Source organism: Exophiala viscosa, assembly GCF_022695815.1.
Source record: "Exophiala viscosa unplaced genomic scaffold EDD37scaffold_14, whole genome shotgun sequence".
Classification (NCBI taxonomy): domain Eukaryota; kingdom Fungi; phylum Ascomycota; class Eurotiomycetes; order Chaetothyriales; family Herpotrichiellaceae; genus Exophiala; species Exophiala viscosa.
In genome coordinates, this window is record NW_026944366.1 from 337,000 (window position 1) to 351,762 (window position 14,763).

General features: G+C 53.2%; 9 protein-coding genes across 9 annotated transcripts; 5 read left to right on the plus strand and 4 right to left on the minus strand.

Moving 5' to 3' along the window:
* Positions 1–292: 292 nt before the first annotated feature.
* On the minus strand, positions 293–1,595 carry EDD37DRAFT_659913 (general substrate transporter; the record flags this gene model as incomplete). The annotated part of the gene is made up of 2 exons (XM_062819068.1): positions 293–1,473; positions 1,541–1,595. 2 exons carry the CDS (start codon positions 1,593–1,595, stop codon positions 293–295), a joined length of 1,236 nt encoding a protein of 411 aa, XP_062665947.1.
* Positions 1,596–2,242: 647 nt separating this feature from the next.
* Positions 2,243–3,645, plus strand: EDD37DRAFT_669461 (alpha/beta hydrolase fold-domain-containing protein; the record flags this gene model as incomplete). The annotated part of the gene is made up of 3 exons (XM_062819342.1): positions 2,243–3,069; positions 3,125–3,450; positions 3,507–3,645. Exons 1-3 carry the CDS (start codon positions 2,464–2,466, stop codon positions 3,643–3,645), a joined length of 1,071 nt encoding a protein of 356 aa, XP_062665948.1. The 5' UTR covers positions 2,243–2,463.
* A 55-nt stretch (positions 3,646–3,700) lies between these two features.
* On the minus strand, positions 3,701–4,940 carry EDD37DRAFT_659914 (uncharacterized protein; the record flags this gene model as incomplete). The annotated part of the gene is made up of 6 exons (XM_062819069.1): positions 3,701–3,897; positions 3,955–4,116; positions 4,184–4,422; positions 4,468–4,550; positions 4,604–4,700; positions 4,762–4,940. The coding sequence occupies 6 exons, from the start codon at positions 4,938–4,940 to the stop codon at positions 3,701–3,703; spliced, it is 957 nt and encodes a 318-aa protein (XP_062665949.1).
* A 110-nt stretch (positions 4,941–5,050) lies between these two features.
* Positions 5,051–5,887, plus strand: EDD37DRAFT_674883 (uncharacterized protein; the record flags this gene model as incomplete). The annotated part of the gene is made up of 1 exon (XM_062819526.1): positions 5,051–5,887. The coding sequence occupies exon 1, from the start codon at positions 5,243–5,245 to the stop codon at positions 5,885–5,887; it is 645 nt and encodes a 214-aa protein (XP_062665950.1). The 5' UTR covers positions 5,051–5,242.
* A 23-nt stretch (positions 5,888–5,910) lies between these two features.
* On the minus strand, positions 5,911–7,936 carry EDD37DRAFT_583319 (uncharacterized protein). Its single transcript, XM_062814434.1, has 3 exons — positions 7,652–7,936; positions 6,545–7,602; positions 5,911–6,491 (listed from the first exon to the last, which is right to left on the minus strand). Exons 1-3 carry the CDS (start codon positions 7,852–7,854, stop codon positions 6,025–6,027), a joined length of 1,728 nt encoding a protein of 575 aa, XP_062665951.1. The 5' UTR covers positions 7,855–7,936; the 3' UTR covers positions 5,911–6,024.
* A 247-nt stretch (positions 7,937–8,183) lies between these two features.
* Positions 8,184–9,908, plus strand: EDD37DRAFT_613324 (uncharacterized protein; the record flags this gene model as incomplete). The annotated part of the gene is made up of 3 exons (XM_062815437.1): positions 8,184–8,200; positions 8,256–8,733; positions 8,763–9,908. The coding sequence occupies 3 exons, from the start codon at positions 8,184–8,186 to the stop codon at positions 9,906–9,908; spliced, it is 1,641 nt and encodes a 546-aa protein (XP_062665952.1).
* A 24-nt stretch (positions 9,909–9,932) lies between these two features.
* Positions 9,933–11,014, minus strand: EDD37DRAFT_183921 (uncharacterized protein). The gene is made up of 4 exons (XM_062810000.1): positions 10,671–11,014; positions 10,540–10,607; positions 10,313–10,446; positions 9,933–10,232 (listed from the first exon to the last, which is right to left on the minus strand). Exons 1-4 carry the CDS (start codon positions 10,920–10,922, stop codon positions 9,958–9,960), a joined length of 729 nt encoding a protein of 242 aa, XP_062665953.1. The 5' UTR covers positions 10,923–11,014; the 3' UTR covers positions 9,933–9,957.
* Positions 11,015–11,223: 209 nt separating this feature from the next.
* Positions 11,224–12,003, plus strand: EDD37DRAFT_654177 (uncharacterized protein; the record flags this gene model as incomplete). The annotated part of the gene is made up of 3 exons (XM_062818659.1): positions 11,224–11,280; positions 11,346–11,860; positions 11,913–12,003. 3 exons carry the CDS (start codon positions 11,224–11,226, stop codon positions 12,001–12,003), a joined length of 663 nt encoding a protein of 220 aa, XP_062665954.1.
* A 295-nt stretch (positions 12,004–12,298) lies between these two features.
* EDD37DRAFT_613327 (fungal-specific transcription factor domain-containing protein) lies at positions 12,299–14,729 on the plus strand (the record flags this gene model as incomplete). Its single annotated transcript, XM_062815438.1, has 2 exons — positions 12,299–12,400; positions 12,465–14,729. The coding sequence occupies 2 exons, from the start codon at positions 12,299–12,301 to the stop codon at positions 14,727–14,729; spliced, it is 2,367 nt and encodes a 788-aa protein (XP_062665955.1).
* Positions 14,730–14,763: the final 34 nt, after the last annotated feature.

Below are 14,763 nucleotides of genomic sequence, written 5' to 3' on the forward strand. Positions count from 1 at the left end.
AAATGCTAGCGCATAATAATTACGCGAACTCATTATCTTGTCTTTGATCACGGCAAACTTAGGTGTCGGGCATGAGAGCACCTTGTCTCGTGTCCTTTGCGACCAAAAGGCTACTTCCGCCCCTGAGTACGAACTTTCCCTATGCCACACCGAGGGTGCTCTCAAGGAAGGGAGGCTTTCACTTCATTCGTGAGCACCCAAGGAATTTACACTCCCATTCTCTGTCCCGGCACTCTGCGTCCGCTACCACTCCTTCTCGGCCTCCCAACAGCCCTCCACTTCTATTTTATCCTCACACGTCTTTCAGCGTCGTCATCGGCTTTGGAGCCGCCTCCGTGGCCACCCTGTGGATTTCGTTCCCGTCCTCGAAGTGGTGGATCTCGAGTTTATCGGAGCCGTGGTCTACCTTGATGTCCTTGAGATAGAGCATGACCTCGTCCTGGTCGCCAAAGATGGCGGCAACCTCCTCGAGCGGAAGACCTTTGGTTTCTGGTAGGTAGATCCACATGACGACGAAGCCGACGGTGGTGATGCTGATGAATAGCAGGAAAAAGCGCCAGCCGATGTTGGCAAAGGCCGTGGAGGCAGCTTCCAGGTACACCAGGTCGGTGAGGGCCTTTGTGGCCACGGTGAGCGAGAAACCCTTGCCGCGGATGTGATTGGGAAACATCTCTCCGAAGAAGACGATCCCGGCCACGTCGACGCCAATAGCGTACATGAAGATGAACATGTATAGCGCCGCCACGCCCATATTCAGCCCCGCCGTATTGTGCACCTTTCCCTCTCCCGTGAACGTCGCGACGATCGCCGCTTCGATCGACAGCATTACCGCGCAGCCCCCAAGCCCCGCCAGCATCAGTGGACGCCGGCCGATCCTGTCGATGAGTAGCGCTCCAACGAGATTCCCGAGGATAGGGACCGTGTGGTACCCGGCTTGCAGACAGATCTGCTGGTGGCTGTTGTATCCCAGCTGCTTGTACAGTATAGACGCGTAGTTTGTAATGACCAGCACCGCCGTGCTCTCTCCGAGAAAAGCGTATCCGATGGCCAGCAGGCTTCGCTTGCGGTATGATGGCTTCTTGAACATGTGCCCCCAGGAGTTGTCGAGCGTGCGGTCCATTTCAATCTGCTTCCGGATCTGATAGAACTCGCGGCGTGCGAACTCGTGGCCGGCGTCGGTGTGCGCATGGTGTAGATCGTTCACAACGACCCACGCCTTGTCAGGGTTGTCTTTCATCAACAGCCACCGTGGCGATTCGGGAATAAAAGGGAGGATCACAAGCATGAACGCTGGGAAGAGGACGGCCATGCCCAACGGGCCGCGCCATTGCGCTTCGGGATTGTCCTTGATCGAGTTGAAAGCCAATCCCATGTAGGCGGCAAAGGCATAGCCCGTGGCGATGAGCATGCCGTTCATGCCCACGAAGAACCCTCGCCAGTGGGGAGGGGCCAGTTCCGCGCTATAAACCGGGCCTGCATAAGGAGATATTGTCAGAACACGTATAATCCTCGCCGGAGTTAATCAGTTTCGTTTACTTACAGACTTGTATCAATCCTGACCCGGCCCCAGCAATAAATCGGAAAGCAATAAACATGGAGACATTCTGACTGGCCGTCACCAGCGCCGCTCCAGCGAGGGACAAGATGGCAGTGTACAGGACGCCCATCTTTCGCCCCCATTTGTCCATTACCCATTCGGCGGTGAAAATTCCGAAGAGAGCTCCAGCCTGAAAGAGAGAACACGGTTAGCAAAGATGAAGGGGTGGCTCAAAGAGGAGTTCTCGTACTTGGAAAACTCCATTCATGGCCCCGATCAGACCGTTAGCGTTGGCCGTCAACCCATGTTCGGTGATCAAGCCCATGTATGTCAGGAAGCCTGGCTGGGACAGTGTAGTGCCAATGATGGCTGTGGGAATGTCAGCACCTATGTCCCTCTGATTCTCGGATCAAGATGTTCTCACCGGCAGGATAGCCGAACGCGCAGTTGCCCATGCATATGACGAAGCATATCATGAAATTTCGCCAGTTGAACTGGTGCGCAGGAATGTGCTCTTTGGTGGCCATGGTCACAGGCGGCCAGCTGGCTCGAGCGTCAATTAAGAGTGGGAATGAAGAAGACAATCTCTCGGCGAATGGGGACAGAGGTTGCGGGTCTCGAGGTCATGCGAGTTCGAGCGCTGTGCAGGAGACAAGACCTGGGGCCAGGCAGGGGTACAAATATATATATCCTGAACAGATGAGACCCCATGGGCGGTCGTGCTCTTCCCCCGGAATCGTCCTCTTGAGAAGGCAGGTCGTTTCGCTAAGCGGAGAAAGCCCCAGTTTTTTCTAAGCGACCCCCGGAGATCCGGAGATTCACGAACTGCGAAATGCAGGTTGCAAGCCCCACTCCCTCTTTATCATGTAGGTCGAAGCGCTTTTACCCCGGTTTACGCGGCAGGCAGTGCTGCAGCCGCAATCGGAATGGCAGACTACAGTGATTTCGGAAGCCCCTGCGAGGATTGGCTCAATCTAACCCGGGACAACGCCATTGTACCACCTGTGCCGTTGCTTCAGACTAGAGAACAGTCTCGAGCCTTTCGTGCCGCGGGCAATGAGGCTCGATACAGAGCAAGCAAAGAGGCATTGTCAAAGCTAGGCGGGCTTGGTGTCAGCATACAGACGGTGTCCATTCTCTGTCGTGACTTTCAAGAGATCGGCGCCCGCATTTATCGGCCTTCTCCGAGCGCGAGCAGTCGAGAGACGACAGCTGCTTCACTCCAGGATGGAGACTCGTGCAAAGTCTTGCTCTATTTTCATGGCGGTGGCTTCCTCAGCGGCAGCTTGTCGACCGAGGACGCGGTATGCGTGCAGCTGGCCAACCATGGCAATGTCGTGGTGATCTCGGTCAACTACAGGCACACCCCTGAGTGGACGTATCCAACCCAATTTGACGACGCCTGGGCTGCCAGATGCCAGATTCTTCATGAACCACAGACCCTAGGACTGCCCCCAAATATCGCCTTGTACGTGGCTGGTATCAGCAGCGGTGCCAATCTGGCGGCAAGTCTCACGGTACGAGAGAGGATTGTGAGTTAATCGTCGCTCGAAGAAGGGGAATATGATGCTGAGTAACTGTTCAAAGACGGACGATGTCAAGATCAAGGGCCAGGCGTTGTGGATGCCATGGCTGTGTCATCCCGACAGTTTCCCAACACACGCAATCGTCAGCCCCGAGAAATCATCCCCAATCCAATGCAGAGACGCTCCGCTGCTTTCATATTCTTTGGTCCAGGCTTTCGCCGAGATGCTCCAGGTCGACGAGAATGGTATCAGTGACATGATCGTCAACCCCTTACTCTGCAGCGGCACAGTGCTGGAGCGAATGCCACCGACACATATCCTGGTCTGTGGCAACGACCCGCTAAGGGACCATGGGATGCTCTTTGCGGACAAATTAGATTCTGCAGGGTATGTAAGACTCTAACACTTAGAACGCGGCGGCTGATTCATGACTTCCCACACAGCGTCCCAGTTCGATCGGAGATCTACCCTGGACTCCCTCACGGGTTCGGAAGGATAAATGGTCTGAAGAGCAACAAGGCCTGGGATAACGATATGGACGAAGGGTTACAGTGGCTACTGCAGTCTCACCATAAATTGTAGAATGGATACAGTAAAGATATGAGATCCAAAAAGTTGTTCAAGTTTTGTGTGCTTTTTAGAAGATAGCCATGGCATTGGGCGGACTTGCCACCGCACCGCTATAATTCAAGGGAACGCTGCAGAGGAAGAATGTCCAACGTCCTAGCTCTTTACATGTCTCTGATAGCTTTTCCAAGTCGAACAACTCTCCAATGGGAGTTCCCCAGCCCGCAAGGAGAACTGGGTGAAGAAACCACTCGGGATCCGTCGGTGCTGTGGTGATAGTGAGTAGAGAAAGAAGACATCGCAGGGACAAGATGGAGAACCTACGTGTGCACTCAAATGCTGGCGAGTCCGCTGCTACTGCGGCAAACTGCCTCTCCCAGAGCCATCGAGTAGTCTCTTCGGACTGGGCTAGCCCTGGAAAAGCGAACTTGGTCGATACTTCTTTTCTCTGATCCGCAGAAAGCTGAAGATATGCGGGGACGTAACCTGTGGTGTCCATCAGTCACGAAGAGAATGGCTGATAAAGTGCGCGCCGAGGGAAAGAATAACCTACCGGTTCGAATGATGAGAACATCCCCTGTCATGAGCTCAATTTTCTTCTCGGTCATTATTTTCTTGACGTGCTCGACTGTAATAGGCGAAGTTCCCAAGGGGTCGAACTCGTGCGCGTTGGTCTGAGCCCAGTCGTAGAAATCAATCAAGACTCCTCTTCCAGCGATAGCCTGTTCAGCCCACTCTCCGATTCCATTCGCGCCGGATTTTTCGGGCCCATGGATGAGATCTTGAGTGACACTGCACAGATCAGGCTATACCTTTCGAAGTGGGAGGCTTCCTTACCCATTGTAGAACACCTGCTCTTTTTGATAGCCAAAGTGTCGGAAGCTGTCCCATTGAGAGCTGCCTTGGGTGTTGAAATTGATCTGGTGGAAGCAAGAGCATTAGATCCATTCTTTTCACGACTGAATTCACATACACTGTCATCGTTGATAGTACGAGGTGCCTTATTGATCAGCTTTTGCTCAAAGTTCGGGCGTCCAAACAATCCAGGGTTGATCGTGTCTAGTGGGAGGCTGGCAAGGGTGTCGGTCAGCGGCGAATAGGCAGACTTCGGGGTGGGTTGTCTAGACTCACTTTAGACACACTCGGGTGCCTGTAGTGATTTCATTTCTTGCCCCTTGCAGAACTTTTTCTGCTGTCAAATGATTGAGTGATCCCAGGGATGATTTCTTCCATAAGCCCCAAGCTGAAAAGGGGGGGTCTCCTGGTGACAGAGGCAGTTCCTCGAATTGTGGAAGCGTTTCGCGATTCATGATTTTTCGATGAACAGAGGAGCAAGCACAACGGTAAGATGCGAATAACTCCTTTCCACGACTACCTCGTGTTGGAGCCCGCAAATTCGGTTCCAGGCTATCTGGAGATTGTGGGGAGGCAGCCGGATTCTCTGTGTCCGCGAACTCCGGAGGTTCAATTTGGGGTGGAGATACCCGGCGCATCAGTATATGTGACAGCCTATAATGCAGCAGAGTCAAGACGCTGCTAGCCAGCATCTCTGAACAGTACCAGGAGATCCGATCTTTCCTCGAGAAGCCAAAGACCAATCCGATCCGACAAGATGAGCCAAGTGGGTTATCTTCGAGTCCAACTGAGCCCGACGGGCAGCGTGGAGGATTTCGATGCCTGGAGGCTCAAAACCTTCCAGCAGATACCAGGGACGACCCAGCAGAAATTCCTCACGGCAACCGATGATCCCGATCCTGCCAAACCGTACCGCTCGGAGGTTGTGTACGACATCGAGGATATCACCAAACTGGACCTAGACAAATTACTGCAAGAATGGTCATCGCCCGTGGCCACCATCACTCTGGTCCTCTACAAACGAATGGACTTTGCCGCACACGATGGCAAGGAAATCCCTCCAGAGGATGGCGTAATCGTGGCGAATTCGCTGACTCCCGAAAACGACCCGGACGTTTTGGAGGACTATCATGCATGGTACCGAGACGAACACATCCATAAGTTGATGCAGATTCCTGGGTGGCGTACTGGAAGTCGATATCAGTTGCTGGACCGACGTGGAGAGTGTGCCGAATATGTCGGCCCTTTCATGGCTGTCCATCAGTACGATCGTGAAAACGGCCTTGGGGGCCCAGAATTCCTGAAATCGGTACTATCGGACTGGACCAAGAAGATTGACAAGAGAATGGCAAAGCGCCCTCACAGAAGAGTTTTCAAGATTGATCGATGCACATTGTATTAGATGATATTCGCATTATATGAACTATCACGAGAAAAGCGTCTTGTCCATCGACGATAGTGTACATATCTAACCCCGATCCGTGGTATAATGGACAGGAAAATCATAAACACATTGAAGGCACATAGCTCGTCTTTTAACTATTCTAGGATGGCAGGCAGATTGAACAAGTTCCAGTACTCGTCAAAGTTCAATGTCTGCGTCGCCCCGACGCTCTTGGCCCTGGTTTCAGCGAGTGTCATCCCATTTCCCAAGTATGCAAAGCGATTGGGTCGGGCATCGCCCACGTACTCAAAGTGATAGTCTTCCCACCGAGGCTCTTTCAACGCTTCGATGAAATGGTACGAGCTACCACAGTAGATGGCCACAACTTTGCCGCATGTCGTACCTTGTTTATACCAACTGCTGCAGGATGACGACCAGACTGTGTTGGCAAGATAAGCCCCACAGTGTTGGTTGAAGTCGTCCTGGGCGGCTGCGGTCACGTCCATTGACTTGACCCCCTGCTTTTGCAGCTTGGCGATACATTTGGCGATGTAAATCCCCGTGATTTGGATCGCTTGAACCAATGATCCATTGGAAATAGGTGAATTGGGCCCGATGAACGCTAGAGTCACTCGTCAGCAGGAACCTTCTCAGTGTTTGGGAATTGGGACATACTGAAGTAGTTGGGGAACCCGGCAATCGTGATTCCAAAGTATCCCTCCGGCGCGTTGCCCCACTGGTCGGTGAGGTCAACGTTCCTCTTGCCGACGATAGGGAATCGCGGTTTGAAGGAGTTGTCAAATCCGGTAGCGCAACAGATTGCGTCGCATTCGATCAAACGGCCGTCTTTGGTGACAATGCCCTTTTCTGTGATGTGGTCCAGGTTTTTCCATTCCAAGCTTACATTGTCTTCCAACAAGGCTTCCAAGAAGCCCTGTCCGGGAGTCAGTCGCCGACACCCCACGGGAAATTTGGGCACGAGTTGCTGAGCCATCTGTCGCCCCTTTTCCGAGGTGCCCAGGCGCTCTTTCATCGACTCGGAGAACATGTCCATTGCTTTTACCTGATCAGGAGACCCTAAGATGAACTGCTTGAAACCTTGAATACGACCATCTTGGAGTTTCCTGCGATGTTTGAGGAGGTATTCAGGATCCGACTTGAATCTTTCGAGCTCTTTGTGCGCGTAGTTGAGGGCTTCGTCGACATCCGGGTCGTCTGGTCCAGGCTCACTGATTCCTACACTTGGGGTGATCCAGGTCTCGGATCTGGCAAAGAGAGCGGTTTCGCGGGCTTTCTTAGCAACCTGGGGCAGGATTTGAATACCGGAAGAACCGATGCCAATGACGGCGACCTTTTTATCCGTAAAGTCGTAGGTCTGGTCCCAGGCTGCGGAGTGCATCAACTTCCCTTTGAAATTTTCGATCCCAGGGATGGCCGGCCACTTCCAGTTGTCAAGGACACCACCGGCGTTGATGAAGACGTCGCAGACATCGATAAATTGTTCACCATCACGCTCGACAGTAAGTTGCCATTTTCCTGCATCGCCGTGCCATTCGGCACGTTTGATCTCGTGCTTGAATTTCACAAACTCATTGCACCGGTACTTATCAAAGGTCTTCTTCATGTACTCGTGAATCTGTTCTGCCGTTGCATAGTAATTGGGCCATTCAGGAAATGTCTCGAAGCTGTACTCGTAGTTGTGGGCGGGAATATCGCACTGGCAGCCTGGATATCTATCCACAGTCAGCAAAAAGGCGCCACGCTCACGGTGAGGGAGTCAACCTATTCACGAGCCATGTTCCACCCTGGTCGGAGTTCTTCTCGTAAATTTGGAACTCGAGATTTGCGTCTGCCATCTTCGATCTGACAATCATGGCCATCATTAGTCCCGAGTATCCCATCCCCATGCACACAACGCGGAGCGCCCTTGGTGTCCCAATAGGCGCATCCGGGTATGAGTACGACTCTTGGCCTATGTCTCCCATTGTGAATGTCTGCGTCTAAATCTTGACTGATGTTGATCAAGGCTCTGCAGTTTGTAAGACCTACTTCTGAAGCGGCTATTTCAATGTCTTTGATAGACTTGTCATGTGCTTTCATATCGTGTGGAGATATCGTGGAGAGCGTGAAGTCGGGGCGGAGATGACAAGGTCCGCGATCTCCGGACGTATCAGACCACGGATCTGGATTCGCAGACCTGAGTCTGGACAGTGTTTCACCGCAGGATCCGTCAGGCCACTCAGTAGCTTGCTTGCCGCTTCAATCTCGCGAAGGTGCTTTTGCTGTCTCAGTGAAATTCGAAAATTGAGGCGCCATGGATAGAGGGCCATTGTAAACTCCCCGTCCCGTCGCGGCGACTGTCTCTAAACCTCACTGACTTCTGCAGGGAATCAACGATTCGTCTCCTCGGCCGCATGACCGACTCGGAGCATGACTTCTTGCTCAGCACTCTCCAAGACAGTCATCCCGAAGTCCACTGCGTCCACGATGATGGCAAGTGGCACTTGCTTTCTCACTATACTCATGTCCTCGGCGAGCAGATGCTAGTCAATGATTTAGACTATCTGATTCGGAGGAAAGCATTGTCCTTGCCATGCTCTCATATCCGAGACGAGCTCTTCGCCAACTTCTTGCGCTATGTTTATCCTTTGACTCCATTCCTCGACATTGACGATTTCTACACTCGAAACATGGATGGCGAAAGCATGCGGCCCGTGGATGGTAGCCTTTTGCTGACACAAGCCATTTTATATGCTGGATCGCAGTTTACCGATCTTTCGACCTTTCAAGAGCTTGGTTTTGACACTAGGCGAGAGGCCTGTCAGCACTTCCGTGAGAACGTCAGAGTAGAGAACCCCGACCCCGTGTGTCCGACGTAGTTGACCTCTGATAGATTATTCAATGCCTGGGAATCGACACGAATGCATTTTCGAACATCTCGGCATGTCTTGTGATGAGTGACTGGCCATACGACACTGGAGAAGAAGAGACGAACCACCGGTACTGGATCGACCAAGCGGTGTCATTGGCTTTCCGAATGGGTCTTCACAAGCGAAACCCAGATTGCCGAAGTGAATCGAGCCGAGACAAACTCCAGAGACGTCTCTGGTGGTCGTGCTACACTAAGGATCGGCTTTCTTCATTCCCCCATCTGGAACGATCGCGAATCATGGACACGGAATATGATATTCCTCCCCTCAAATCTCAAGATTTCGCAGAAGCTATCTACCATCCCAAGATCCGGATCGTGGCCGAGGACTTTGTTGATGAATACAATGCTCTTGTTCAGGGTTCCGTCCAACTGGCAAGGCTTTGCATCGTGCTTGGTAGGGTCGTCGAAACGTTTCCAATCACTGCTTCCCTACTACGGAAAGGTCGGCGCGGCCGAGTCTCAAGAACCAGCAATTCCAAGAAGGGAGTCTCCCCTGTCTCCGGGGCAGAAGTGATTCAGTGCAAACGAGCCTTGACGGTTGAGGATGAAAAAGAGCTCAAAACCTTGATCTGTATTCCCTGTACAAGTGGCAGACTCCAGCTCATCCAGTCATCATTCTCGCGCATAATCTGTGGCGTTTGTCTGTGTGTTGCGTGCAACTGGCCCAATGACAGCAACGCGAATATCACCAACCATGACTACCAACAAGAGAAGAGCGTCAAAAAGACACCAGGCAGAGCGCGAGCGCAGTCTATAGTATCGTTGTCTCGTTTACTTGGTGAGCTCTTCCGGAAAGACCTTTTGCTTTATCTCCCGCCTCAAGCGGCTGGTTTCCTCAATACTGCGGTTAGGTTACACCATCCCCAGGGCACGACATCGAGTCGACACAGCATCAAAGCCATGCAAGGCCTGAAAACGCTCATACAGGCCGTAAAAATCCTGGGCGCTCGATACCAAAGGCAGCTTGAAGGATGTGATGACGCTCTGGTGGGGACCGTCGCCACGGGCTTGACTCGTGCGCGATCGGAAGAGCATCAGTCAATGCACGGTTTCCCAGAGCAGACCATTTCGCCGCAGTGGCTGACCGTAGCTACACCTACGGTCTGAAGGCAAGACCGTGGCTGTAACTTGTATAATAAAACTTCTTCTGTGATCTTCAAGTTTGGACCGTGGCTTCAACTGGTGGGTCAAAGGCTGGTACGGCGACAAAATCCGCAAAAGGCTTGACTCCCCAGTAATCGACCATCTTCACACAAATGTCGCGAATGTAATTTACTTCTTCCCTGGTGGCTCCATTCCTCATCATCCCCAACATGTGGCCTGAAGCTTGAAGTGGACAGTCGCTGGCCAACACGGCCGACACAATGATCTGGCCAGTCTCAAAAACAGGCAGAATGTCCGGAAATGAGAAGACGTGTGAGTAAAGAAGTTCTATGAAAGACAGGATCAGTAGGCAACTACACAGAATAGACACAATTCACTCGACGGCGGGTGAGAGTCGATATTCGTACCTGTCATAATAAAATCGTAGTCCGGACAGGCTTTCTGAGATTTTGCGCCCCTTTTGTTTTCGCTACTCTTACCGTACACGCTCTCGATGAACTTCTTTCCACGGGCCACAGCCAGTTCGTGGTCGTCATCTTTCCTGAGGGACTTTTAGTCCTGTTGACCTTTCCGAAGTGTAGAGAACGCGTGTGCTACAAGGATATTTTCCATGCCGATGGGGTTCCTAACTCACCGATAGCATTTGTCATCCCGCAAGTCATCGGGTGTCACGTCGGACAGGCTTCTCAGCGCGTTGCCAACCTGATTCAACGTGCCCAAGGTCAGTGACTTGGATCTTGAATCATGTGTCCTGCTCTTCTTTACCTTCGCTGCCCCAAGGATCCCCACCAAGGTGGTCAATGCCTCTCGAATCATTCTTGTTTGGTGCATGCGCTCGTTTTCGGCAATATAAGACTCGAGGAGGAGCGTGTAAAGTGAAGCAACTTCTTCCGAATGGTTCAGCGCGGCGAGACATGCGAAGGCCGATAAATACCAGGAGGGACGATGGCTAGGTCGACTCTGTTTGGCGAGGGTAGCGTAGAATTCCTCTCGGGACAAACGTCTGGTAGTGGCCATGGTCGAGGAGGCTGCGATGCTGCCCGAATGCGATGAACTCCCTTCTTGTCCAAAGTCAACAAATCAGAAAGTATGGGATTCGATATGCATAGCCATTTCAACTCTACGTGGAAGAACGAAATGACACCTTTCACTTGCGTCGGAGGTGCACCTCCGGGGGTCCCATGCCGCTAAGTTACCTCCGCAGTGCCTAAATTAGGGTCCCCCAGACCTGCCCCGAGCGCATTGATTTGGTCGAAACTACTGTTCCACGGTTTCAACCATCCTGTGTCCAAGAATTTGCCAAAGTACAGTTTTAGAAATGGCCGTTCTTCTCCTGCCCGTGGTCCCTATTGGGACCGAGAAAAACCAGCAGCGGGTGAGCCTTTTACTGAGCCTCTTGTTGCGTGGTGTTTCCTGCTAACGGAGCTCCTTTGACTGCAGTTTCTCTCCCTTCTTCATAGTGTGGCAGAAGAAACATGGAAGGAAGAACCAGACTGTCTGGGCTACTGCTGGCTGAGATCCGCCTCGCCAGCAGACCTGCGCGTCTGTGGCTTCGAGATGTATTCCAATCCATCGGCCTTGACAGAGACTCATCGAGCCGGCTCTGCTTACGGAAGGTTCAAAGATGCTCTCAAGAACGAGAGATTGGCACCGCCTCCCTCCCCCGACGACCTGAGATTTTGGTATCCCGTGCCAGGCACCCTTCAAGAGTTGACCAAGTCTCACGGTGAAGACACTCCGTTGACTTTCCTGGTGAGCAAGTACCACTTAGACACCTCTGAGAGACGGGACGCATTACTGAAAGAGTTGGGTTCGGCACATGGGAGGTCTCAAACCACGGCCGCAACACGCATCGTGGCCACCACGCCTGACTGCCACGATGTTGTCACGGTGCAAATCGTGCGCTCGACCGAGACAGCCGTCTTGGTAGCTAAGATGGAAGCAGAAGAGTCCAGGTATGTCATAGTGAGGATTCACTTCATGCCTTTTGCTGATGAGGTCTCACAGGACGAGAGAGATAGGGGTGTCGGTGACTTGCGATCTCTGGCGAACATCTTCTGTCGGGTTTCTTCGAGGAAACGTTCACAAGGGCAATTGATCAAATCATGCCCCCTATCGGGCAGCTAAGACGGGTCCCTAACCATCAATTCTTCCTAGCCCGTCGTTAATATCTTCCCCAATCATGCGTATCCTAAAAGTTTAAGGGCCCGGCTAGGCAAAGGGTCTAGGACAAATAGTTGGATGGGGGTCCCAAGGTATCCCGCGTTGAGTGGCGTTTAATCCCCCGCTCTCAGCCGTGGGTTCCCCGACCTCTTCTTAAAGCTCAGACTGGCCCGCCCAATTTCTGAGGTGGCGCTGTTTTTCCTCCTTTCCCGGAGGTCTTCGCTCCCACCATGTCCGATTTCCATCATCGGTCGCGTATCGAAGGATTCCCCAAGCCTAACCAATTAGGTCTCGCGAAATGTAAGGCTTGTAATGCCTGTCGCCGCAAGAAAGTGAGTTTGCATTGTGCTGGAGATGGTCCATAATCAGCCAAGTCGCTAATACGTGATCCTCTAGATCAAATGTGATGGCAAACAGCCCCGGTGTGGCCAGTGCCAGGCTCTTCCCGTCGGGGAATGTGCCTATGGGAATGATGGCCGACGTTACACTCGTACGAAGAGAGACTCCATGGCCTCCGTGGCTAACAAGCTGTCGACCTTGGAAAGTCTGTTGAAAGGACTGGACCAAAGACTCCTCCCCGAGCATGACCGTCGTCTACCTCTCGAGCAGTCCTCAACGGACCGCGACGATGACCAGACACCGGGGCCTTCCCAAGACAGTGCTGGCATAGCAACACCGGATGTTGCCCTGCAAGCGGGTCAAACTGCGGCGAGCCCGTCCAGAGCACCCCCTGCCACCGCGGTGGACGGTTTTTCTTTCCACGGTCACCTGTCCGGAGAATACGAGCTCGGGTCTGTCACTGCCCAAGGCTTGGGCCGCTCACGCGATGAGTTGACATTGCCAGCCGTGGCCAATTTTATGGTGGACAACCAGGGCTCCATCTCCGCGCATGGGCCATCGTCGGCATATCACTACCAGGACAAATCTTCCTGTGATGCCGGCGACCACCCGGACGATGGAGCAGGACGAGGCAGTAAACTGGCGCCGGCGTCGACGTTCGACGTGGCAGATCCCTACAACAACGAGGACATCCGTGTACAGCTGATCGCACACGCCGCGCTCGAGCGACAAAAGGAGTCCTCCGCGCTACTACTCGGCAGGTATGATTTTGATGGACTGGACTCCGATACTGCCCAACACCTCCTCCAAATTCATTGGAACCGCCACCACGTATTGTTCCCACTGACCTATCGGCCTTTGCTCATGAAAGACGGAGCAAGAGACGGAGCGTATGCTAACAAGCTCTTGTGGAATGCGATATTTTATGCATCCGCCTTGCACAGCACAAGGCCGCACGTCAATGAGCCACGTCCTGGAGACGGAGAGAGTCTCAGAGATCGGTTTCGGCGCCGCTTCAAGCAGTTACTCGCCGATGCGCTGGAGGAGTCGACCACCCCAACCATCAGCGCCCTTCTGCTCATGGGAAACAGCCTTGTGGCAAGCGGTTCGCCCACGGCAGGCTGGAACTACTGTGGCCTAGCATACCGCATGATCATCGACATGGGTTTGCATCTGGATTCCCGCAAGACTCGACCTTCTCAGCCCATGTCCTCCAAAAGTCACACCATGATCAGCTTTACCGAAGCCGAGCAGGAAATGCGTCGGCGCATCTTCTACGGGGCGTACATTGTGGACAAGTTTCAATCGCTCTACTTTGGACGGACTCCGGCTCTGCCCATGATCGGAACCGAACCCCCTCAGATCTTTCTCGACACGTACGAGGACTTGGAGCTCTGGGCACCGTACGCGGACGCATCCCCAGAGGCAAATGAACCCTTTCGTCCCTATACCCCGCGACCGCAGCAGGTCGTGCCCACGATGCGCGCCCTGCTCGGGCTGGCCGAGATCACCAACGACATAATCAGCGAGTTCTACATGCCATCGAGGGTGCAGATGTCCAGGGATCAGGCGACCGAATGCCTGGAGCACCTGCGCAAACGCCTCGATGACTGGCACGAAAGTCTGCCTGCGTGCCTGCTTTTTCGGCCGCTCGAAGACCCAACACCCCCACCGAATCACCTGAGCCTTCACACGACCTTCCACACGCTCCGGATCCTCGTTCACCGACCCTTCCTGCAGGAGGGTCACTTGACATCCCTCAACGTGAGCATTGACGGGGTCTCGTTCGAGAAGACGTGCCTGGTGGCCGCACGACAGATTTGTCGCCTGGCCAAGGCGTACGAGGAGGCTTTTGGCCTGCACCACGCGCCGTATCTGTTTTCGTACGCACTCTTTTCGGCCGCCACTGTGATAACGCGCCACGAGAGCGACAGCGAACTGATGATGTATCTGTTCCTCGCCCTGACACGGATCCAAAATGGCGCCAACTTCGGTCTCTCGAAGCCGTTGATGATCATCCGCGATCTGATGGAACGGGTCGGCGTCGACACGCGCACCATCACGGCCGCCACACAAAGCCTCAACCAGCAACTCCGGAAAGAGGGCGAAGAGAATTCAACGCCGGGGTTGCCGCCGGCCAATGATGCTCCTCTTCTGAACGATCCACTCGGAAACAAATCAATGAGTGGTCTGGATTTGACGTGGCTCGAAGATCTAGGTTACTTGCAGACATCTGACGATGATGCCATGCAGTGGCTCATGAACCCAGCCTACGTGGAAGACTCCCAAGTACTTTACGGCTTATTTGAACCTTCAGACTGAGGTTCTCACGCAGACGAATTTATATCCATCTACC

Coding starts and splice junctions, on each gene's coding strand:
- EDD37DRAFT_583319 (XM_062814434.1), bottom strand. CDS start 7,854: ATGGGAGACATAGGCCAAGAGTCGTACTCATACCCGGATGCGCCTATT. Junction 7,603..7,651: donor GGAACATGGCTCGTGAATAG/GTTGACTCCCTC, acceptor GACTGTGGATAG/ATATCCAGGCTGCCAGTGCG. Junction 6,492..6,544: donor CGGGTTCCCCAACTACTTCA/GTATGTCCCAAT, acceptor GAGTGACTCTAG/CGTTCATCGGGCCCAATTCA.
- EDD37DRAFT_183921 (XM_062810000.1), bottom strand. CDS start 10,922: ATGGCCACTACCAGACGTTTGTCCCGAGAGGAATTCTACGCTACCCTC. Junction 10,447..10,539: donor CGGGATGACAAATGCTATCG/GTGAGTTAGGAA, acceptor AAAGTCCCTCAG/GAAAGATGACGACCACGAAC. Junction 10,233..10,312: donor CTACGATTTTATTATGACAG/GTACGAATATCG, acceptor TGTCTTTCATAG/AACTTCTTTACTCACACGTC.